Source organism: Etheostoma spectabile, chromosome 12 (assembly GCF_008692095.1).
Source record: "Etheostoma spectabile isolate EspeVRDwgs_2016 chromosome 12, UIUC_Espe_1.0, whole genome shotgun sequence".
NCBI classification, from domain to species: Eukaryota; Metazoa; Chordata; class Actinopteri; order Perciformes; family Percidae; genus Etheostoma; species Etheostoma spectabile.
Window position 1 is genome coordinate 30132954 of NC_045744.1, and position 9239 is coordinate 30142192.

Sequence of the window (9239 nt, forward strand, 5' to 3'; positions counted from 1 at the left end):
CCCCACACACACACACACACAAACCATGAGTAAACTCTCAACCTGTGGGAAACACTGGGATATATATATAAATATATACAGTGTTGGGGAGTAACGGTATGAGTAACTGTATACTGTTGCATTACAATTTAAATAGCTGGTATTTACAGTAACATTGTTGAAATCAATGGATTAATCCTTTCACAAGTTTATTCACTCTCTAAATAAATGAATGCACCCCTGCATTTCCCAGAAGCCCCAATATGAAAACACAATGCTATTTGCGTGATCAGTCACAATGGAGTTGGAGAACGTTTCTGAAATTAGTTTTTAGCAGAGCTTTAAAGTTGAGTTTGAACAGCAAGGCTGCTTTGAGCCCTGACAGCAAACACACCATCTCCTTTATGTTTTAGGGATTAGGGGACTGCAAGCAGAGTGTTTTTGTAAGATCTGAGGTTGAGTATAGGTACATTAGGACACATATGTGCTGGGATTTATCAGAGACCCAAACACAGACTCAGGATTATTATTGTGAGGAAACAGCAGATTGGAGGTGGGTGAGTGATGAGGCTGAAGTCAATTTAAAGGCCAACTAAAAGAGGACAAAGAGGGGGTTATGTGAACTCTCTTTCCTGTTCTAGTCTATCTGCAGAATGCTTAGAACATTCTCAAGGTCAGAGAATGCTAAAAGGATTTGGTTTTGCTGTTGTCATGTGTTTTATTTATCATTAATTATGGTAATTATCTTGTTTTTACATTGATTCCCTGTTCATTTTATGTCATTTTATTCCCTTGTTGTAAAGCACATTTTGCCAAAGTTATTATTATACTAACATTATGATCAAAAGTTGGATTGAGTAAGATAGAGGATAATTCCTGCATTTCTGCAGTAGGGTAAACAGAGGATGCAAGGTTTCAAATGTTTTATTAAATTGTGATGTGTTTAATGTCTTGAACAGGATTGTTTCAGATTTTTGACCCTCATTGTGTTCTCCCAATAAAAACCCATATTCCTTTCTACTTGATCAGAGCTGTGAGTCGGAGCTGTCAGCCAATGAGGTGGAACATTTGCTGAGAAGTGCCACAGTGCATCGCCAAGCAAAGCAGCTGAACCCCGGCAGGAGGGAGGAGCATTACTTTTACCACCACCAAGATGAGAGAGACACAATGGGAAGGGTTGACCTCAGAAAGCAGCGAGCATATCTGGCTAACCGTCTCCTCGGAAACAACATGGCAGAGAAAGACTTGAGCTGCTGGGAGACTTGGCAGAGGAAACCAGGGCCAGAGCATCGCAGTGCTCAGCTGGAGAGCCAAAACAGACGGCACCAAGAGAGGAATAACCAAAGCAATAACCTTGGCAACCACAAGAGGGCAGGGCAGTACTATGGCAACCAGATCGATGGTCACTCCAATTCCTACCAAGTGAGAAACAGTCATAGTGTTGCTAGCCACCACACACGCAGCAGCAGCATCCCAAGCAACCGTGTGGCCAATGGAGGCCCTCCTTCCAGGTCACATGACCAGGAAGCAGTGTCTGACTACCAACCACAGCTCTGCTACACTCCAGCCAATCATATTCCTTACAGAGAATACATCAGTGTGGACGAAGAAGAAGTGTACTGCTACCACAGCCATGATGCCGTGTGCAGCGGCAGAGTGCCCTCCCCCCTCTATGTAGACGACACCCCCTACACCATACTCAACGCCATGGAGACCACTGAGCCAATCACAGCCATCTTCATGGGCTTCCAGAAGACGCAGGACGACAGCAGGCCAGTTAAGCAGTGTGAGGACTTGCTGAAGGCAGAGCTGGTCATCATTGAGGATGACGAAGACAGCGAGGACGACCTCAGCATTAAGGAGAAGAAGCGCTACGTCCAGCCTGGAGACAAAAGTTATTCAACAGGAAGCTCAGCCAATGGAAACGTTGGACGGACGGAGGGAGTTGGAGACAGATGGACGGAGAGACGGGTGGGAACAGGTATCAGAAAGATCCAGAAAAAACACAAAGCCTGCTGTACAGTCTGCTAACAGCACTGACTGACACGTGGCTGAGTGTCCAGTCTACTAACAGTACTGACTGATACATGGCTGAGTGTCCAGTCTACTAACAGTACTGACTGATACATGGCTGAGTGTCCAGTCTACTAACAGCACTGACTGATACATGGCTGAGTGTCCAGTCTACTAACAGCACTGACTGATACATGGCTGAGTGTCCAGTCTACTAACAGTACTGACTGATACGCGGCTGAGTGTCCAGTCTACTAACAGTCCTGACTGACACGTGGCTGAGTGTCCAGTCTACTAACAGTACTGACTGATACATGGCTGAATGTCCACTGACTGACTCCACAAATCAACACCACAGCACTACATGCACCATCGTTTTGCTTGATTAGTTTCCTAACATTTTGTGAATAATCTGCTACTAAGAGCAGGTCTGACTCATGTTGTGTGTTAAAGGGTTTTCAGCATAAGCTATGCAGTAGATGGAGAACAAGAGTCTCCTTAAACAAGTAACTAAACATCGGGGCTACGGCAGCACCACATAGCGACAACTGTGATTGGTTATTTTTGTTTTTGTATCTCTCTGGTCCATGTTAAAATTGTTAATAGGGATAATAGGGATGTTAAGAAAGGTGCTCTTTTTCAGTAACAATTCAGTAATTAGACATAGGCAAACAGAAGGGGGGTTGGAGTCAAATGCTGAACTAAACATGAAAGCCTATACGCAGGATTTACCCATTCGTAGAGCTCTACTAATCAATAACTTTTATTCAATGAATGAAATGGCTACATGTTGTGAGAAAGCGATTTTAGGCAAACTTTTGAAATTTGGCAAATAAAACAAGGTACAAAAATGCATGGATGCCGTAATTTAAAAAAATTAGTATTGTAAATAAATTTGCGCCAATCAGTGACGATCACTCCTGCAAACTCCACGCTGAAGGGTGTTGTATATCCAGAAAGAACTCATTCCTGTCCCTGCCGAATGAGTTCCACATAAGGTTTCTAGTCCCTGGGGAAAGTTCCTGGCGTGTGAAGGAACTTAAGAAATAAGCTGGTGAACATAGTGGAGCATTAGACGGGTAAAGAGACTATCAGACTTACGTCATAAGTTGAACACAGACATGACTTCAAAAAAATGCTTGTTTTGCTCCATATGCCGGATATGTTGAAAATGCTATCGTTTCTTAATATATTAGCCTTAATAACTTTGTAATATGTTGCATTTGGCAGCTTGTCATGGATATGTTCTGCCAATAAGAGACCAAAGAATTAATAATTATGCAATTAATGCGGATCAATACAACATTCTACCAAATAATTGTTAAATGAGCATCAAACATTCAGCCCCTGTAGTCCTGGGTTTACAAAGGTTGTAGTTTCATTCTTGGAAGAGAACATTTACTGTGATCTGCCTGAGTTCAGCATAGGGTTGGGCATCAAGAACCAATTTCTACTTGGAATCGTTTCAAAAATTACGATTTCAGTACCATCATTTCTTTATTGGAATTGTTTGGAGGATTTTGGTTTCAAATCGAAACATTGCTTACCAATTTAATATGCGGAAGTTTTGGTTTATGTAAGAAGCCATGGAACGCAGTAAGCGGTGCTCTAGTGTGGCTTTATTTTACATTGAAATAGCCCTGTAAAACTGCAACCCAACATTGAATCAAAATTAAAATGTTGCTCTGATTTGTGAAATAAGCATGTGAACCATTTCAACTCCACCCCTCAAAGAGTTGGAATTGGAATCGGAATCATTAAAATCCAAACGATGCCTAACCATAGTTCAGGACCATACAGTAGTTGGGGCTGGGTGTGTGATACCTTAAAAGTTTCCACCCAAATAACCCAGTACCAAGTATTATCAAAACTTCTCTTGTCAAACCATACCAACATTCTACCTTTTTTGGTCGCAGATCTAGGCAAAAAAAACAATCACCGCAGGGGTTGTTCATTGGAATGCGGAGTGTGATTGGCCCAATAATGCAGCAGCCACAACCCAGACAGACTGATGTGGTGAAGTTGCGCGTGGGGATTATTTTTATTATAAAATATGACGCATACAAGGACTTCTGGTGATCGGCCCTCTTATTACACATATGATACATACATGGCACTTAGCACAGAGACTGTGTTACTCAGTTTTTATGGCATCGTCACTCTCCAATCTTTAATAACAAGCAGCTGCTCTTAGGGTGTAGGCTGATTAGTTTTTCACAATGGGAAAAGAGAGGTATCCATGTGCTGGGCTACGTGATGGTCTCAGATCATTTTAAGACCTTAAAGACAGCTATAACTTACAGGGCACTTCATTCTTTTTTATTTACAGCTTAGGGCATCCCTCAAGGCCCATGGTATTCCATGGAATCAGCCCCTAGAACAACACCATTCCATAGAACCATCCGTTCCAGAGGGGCCTCCAAAGGTTTAGCCTTCACACTTTACTCAAAATTGCTTGACACTTCATATAAGACTCCTTGTAGACAGGCAATGGATAGGTGACATCCCAAACTTAGAACCATATTGTTATTGGGACTCTGTTGGGCTAACATTTTGCTAGTGTCCCGCAATACCGACCATCAACAAATTCACTTGAACTATGTGCACACAACTTACCTAACTGCAAAGAAAATGCACTTCGTGAAAATTGTACACAATCCCCTTTGTTCCTTATGTTCTTTGTGGGTCCATGGACCCTTTAACCCTTGTTCTGGGAGTGCCCACCTGTAGCTCACTTTTGGAGAGAAGTAGCCATCATCATATGATATGTTTTCTATAATTGTACCTGTACCTGGACCCGTCTTAATTATGAATAACCTTATTAAGTTGACAGTTCGTGAATATCAGAAGTAAATTGTTTTGGCAGGCTTAAAGTTGCCCTGCCACACAAAACATTTGTTGAAATATGTTCCACCATCATTGTGGTCTATTGTGTTATTGTTGTGAATGTGAAACATCCTTTGTCAGCTCTTGCCACTGATAAGCGGAGAAATCAGGCCAATTACAAAAGCTGGTCAGTCTGACGTCATGTTTTACCGTACGTATCCAATTCCTTATATTTCTTTACCGTACGTATCCAATTCCTTATATTTCTTTATTTCTTGTATTTCTACACTATTTATAATATTGTGCAACTACAACACAGAGTTTCCCTTCGGGGATCAATAAAGTATTTCTGATTCTGATTCTGATTCTGATTATGTTGCCTGAGCTCACACTATGCTCATAGTCATGCTCTCATTGGCTAGCTGTTAGCCAATCAGAGTCAAGCAGTTTAGCTGGTTGAATATTAATGAGAACTGGCACAATTGAGCTGGGCTTGAAACAAGGTAACCAAGTTACAGAGTCCATGGTAGAACTTCAGACATAGACAAAAAGTAATGAAATACGTGTGGCAGGGCACCTTTAACGGCAGCTAAGAAACTCATTGCAATGTGTTAGAAACAATCAGACACATTTTCTATCACTCATTGGGTTCTCACATTTCTCAATGTTATCTACATGGAACAATCATCTGCTCGTACAAATGGGGTTAAGGCAGACAACCTGGATCAATGGCATCTGGCTGCTGAGAAATGAAAAGTGCTGGTGTAATCAGCAGGATGGTATCCATCCAATTGTGAAGCGAACTTTTAAAATATCACAAAAAAAGAAAAAAAAATTCAAATAAGAAACGTTTCCATCAACTGGTTTAGAGTGAATAAATTAGACTACGCAAAGCGTAGTTTCGTCACAAGTTGACGTTAAGCATGGTTGTAGATTGCAAAGTGGATTGCTAAATCAAAGAGTTAGCAAAATGCTTTGGCTAAATGGAGAGAGGAAGCATTGTAAAAGTGGGGCATCTGTGGGTTGTGGTAGAGACATTTGTTGTCAGCAAGACAATTGTTCACCCGTTCACTGTGTAAATGCGATGTTCAGGGCCATACGATTTAAGCTGTTGAAACAATTCGTTAATTAACCCGACGTGACTGAGGCGCAGGCCGCAACTCCAAAACGCTTTTGCCAGGGTGTAAAGAGTACGGCGCACTGGATGGGACCCATATCCCGATTTATCCCCCATCAGATGTATATCGGGACGATAGTCATGTGAATTACAAGTTTGTCACAACTTATTCGGCAAAGCTATTTCCATCTCCCATTTTGTGCATTTTTATTTCTGAAAAAGGCACACAAAAAAAACTTGAGTGAGTGTAAAAACTTGTTTGCAAATTTAAGGACGTTTTTTCAGAATTTTGCCGTTTCCATCAACATTTTCTAATGCAATACTTCAAAATGCGCATAAAAATGTTGAAAAAACATGGCAATTGTTCAATTAATCGTGACCCTGGAGGTCCTTGGTGTCAGTTGGGGGGGGTAGTTTAATTTTTTTAATTTATTGTTATTGTTTTAATTGTATTGTTAGGTTTCCTCTGTCTGTTTTCTTTCTTTGTATTCCTACTAAAAAATAAAGACGTGATAATACAAGCATAGTATAATCACAGTACTGTGTCTCACAGTGTATCAATAGAAGAAATTTTCACAGTTTACAGGTGGAATCATACTTTTCAAAGTCCAAAAGAGCAAAAACAAAACTAAAACTGCAAGCAGTTATGACTGAGGTCCAAGCCTCATTGCGCCAGTGATCCCAACACGAGTTGACATCGGCAAACTGGCAGAGCTTGAAAGCGGAACCCAAAGCGGAACGTGGGGAGGCAAATATCAGAACATTTTGAGAGGTGTGAGCTACAAGGTCTAAAGTTGATTACCATTGCAAATATCTTATTAAAGGTGCTTGAAGCATTGTCTTTAGTTTTTTAGGCTACAATCTCACCATCTGCTAGCTGCCTGAAACACTGTAAAAAAACACAATCTTTGTAGAGAGCCCAGGCTCCAGAAATAACAACAAAAATTAACCGCACCAACCTGCACCACGAAACACAAGAGTCTTCCACCCAATGACTGAGAATAAAGGATTTGGGGGGTTAGTGCATGGAAGGGAGGGGAAGAAGACAAGATGAGAAGGAGGAAAGGGCGAGGTGGCTTTCACATTGTTTGACAATACTTCAAACATCAACAAGAACTGACATCACCCAACGTTGCTTAGAGCACCTTTTAATTGATTGAGTAAAAAATCCCAAACCGATCTACGTCAACAAAAGCGCCAACTAATGGCCAATCTTCTTCATGTATTGGGTTATCGGCCAAAACACAAACGTTTATTATAAGTCCGCCGTAACGTCAGATACTTACCAAATTTGGCATAGCGCATTGTAGTGCAATGTTGAACTCTAATCTTAACTTTTTTGCTGATAGAATTTAAATCGACCGAGATATGATACATGTCATGTTTGGTAGCTAGCTAGGATAATTTGACAAAACCAAAACCCAAAGTGTAATGATGCAAAACGCAAACATCAATAAATATCAAGAGGTTTGAGCCGCAAGGTCTGCGGTACATTGCCATTACAAGTATTCCAGAGCCCTAAAGGATTTTTGACAAACCTCCGGTCAGTCTGATTTTATTTTCCGGAAAAGCTGAGCACTGAGGTCACTTGAATGTTTAAAAAAGGTTGTGGGTTGAAGAAAAATTGGAACATGAATCTCACAGAGAAATATTGATATCATGGACACAGCAATGTCAAAAAAATAAACATATTGAACAATATAACTCATATAAAGGAAAAATTAATTATATTTCTTACACACAGTGTATCAATCTTGCATGTAAAAGTATGGAATAATTTTACAATGACCCCAAAAAACTCTGGGCATTTTGGCTGGATACAAAACCTTCTGTAAGGGATAGGAAGACAACAAAAACATAAGCAGAACAGGGCGACTGTTAGTTTTTAGCTGCAAAAGACAGTATGTTTCTACTAGGTATAGTAAATAACATACTGGTTAAAGCCCCGCACATTTCAAGAGAACCCGACCCACTTCCGGGTTAAATCTGACCACTTCCGGGTTAGGCCCCGCCCAGTCCGAGTACGGATACAGATAATTCATGTGGTAAACAGATACAGATACAGATAATGCTGGACTCATTCCTTCCTAAAACGTTGATTATAGCGACCCCTAATGGCCAGTCTTCGCCGAGCATCGGGGTGGGATGGGAAACACTGCCCTCAAGTTCTTTGCTGATAACATTTAATTTTCCCAAGATATAATATGATATGTGTTCGGGAGCTTGCTAGAGAATTTTTTTAGTCTCCAAATCCGCATACTTTAATGTAGCAGAATTCTGTAAGATCTAGAAATGCTGCATACCAGGTTTTGTGCAGATCTTTCGCACAGCCTAGGACGAGTTCGAAAAAATTGGTTTTGCACTTAGCGTGCTATTGCGAAGAAAACTTTGAGCAGAAATGGGCAGGGCCTAAATCCGGCGATTCAGCTTGATTCAGTGAACATGTGGATGTAAAGGTTTTTAAAATGTGATTTGTAATGTGGAAGTTATAGGCAAAAACACATTTGACGTCATTGTATCGCCAAATAGTGGTCCACATGTGTAATATTTGGTAAGTCAGGTCAAATACCAATTGTACATCTATCCTCTTAATTTAAAGTAATTCACTTTAGTGTAAGTGGTTACTCCAAACGTGGGTCCCATAGGCCACGCCCACTTCAACCAATCAGTACCCCACTGTAGGGGGCACCTCAGAAGTGGCCCTAGATGGTACCCATCAAATTTAGTAAAAAATCGGATGAGCCTTTCATGAGATATAAACTTTTGTATTGTTAGCGCCCCCTAGTGGCTATTTTTTGTAAAGCCTCAGAGGGTCATACCAAGGAATAATCTAAAGTTTGACTTCAACAGCATTTATTTTGGCCGGGATATGGCAAAGTTTGTGTTTTCATGGTTAACTACACAAATTTGTTTGTGTGTAATATGCGCAATTTTTATTCTATAAAAACATCTTTTAACAACATTTTGTATATATGGTTTTTAATTGTTCAATGTACAGTTTGTGAGTTATAGTGCCACCTAGTGGTGGAAGTGGGTCAATTGTTGCGCTTGAGGTCCTTGCAGAGTTTTGGACCAGTCCTGAAAATGGCACACCGCCACCATGTACGGTTTAGGTTGTAGCGTGAGTTTTATGCAGAGAAGAATAATGATAATGGTGGAGGAAAATTCTTAGAAAAAAACTGCTGTGTGAACCGGTTCCCCGCCCCTCGGGCTTGGACCCCCAACAAGAGACCGGTCCATCAGTTACGGGCAGTGTTGGGTAAGTTACTTTTAAAAAGTAATTAGTTACAGTTACTAGTTACTT

At 40.8% G+C, this 9239-nt stretch overlaps 1 protein-coding gene across 2 annotated transcripts in view; it reads left to right on the top strand.

The window, feature by feature from the left end:
* LOC116699063 (palmdelphin) overlaps positions 1 to 2219 on the top strand; it is a 25554-nt gene extending 23335 nt beyond the window's left edge. For both annotated transcript variants that reach the window (XM_032531442.1, XM_032531441.1), the window contains exon 9: positions 1009 to 2219. In XM_032531442.1, coding sequence (XP_032387333.1) covers positions 1009 to 2010 — 1002 coding nt within the window. In that variant the 3' untranslated portion in view covers positions 2011 to 2219. The remainder of the gene's footprint in view (positions 1 to 1008) is intronic.
* Positions 2220 to 9239: the final 7020 nt, after the last annotated feature.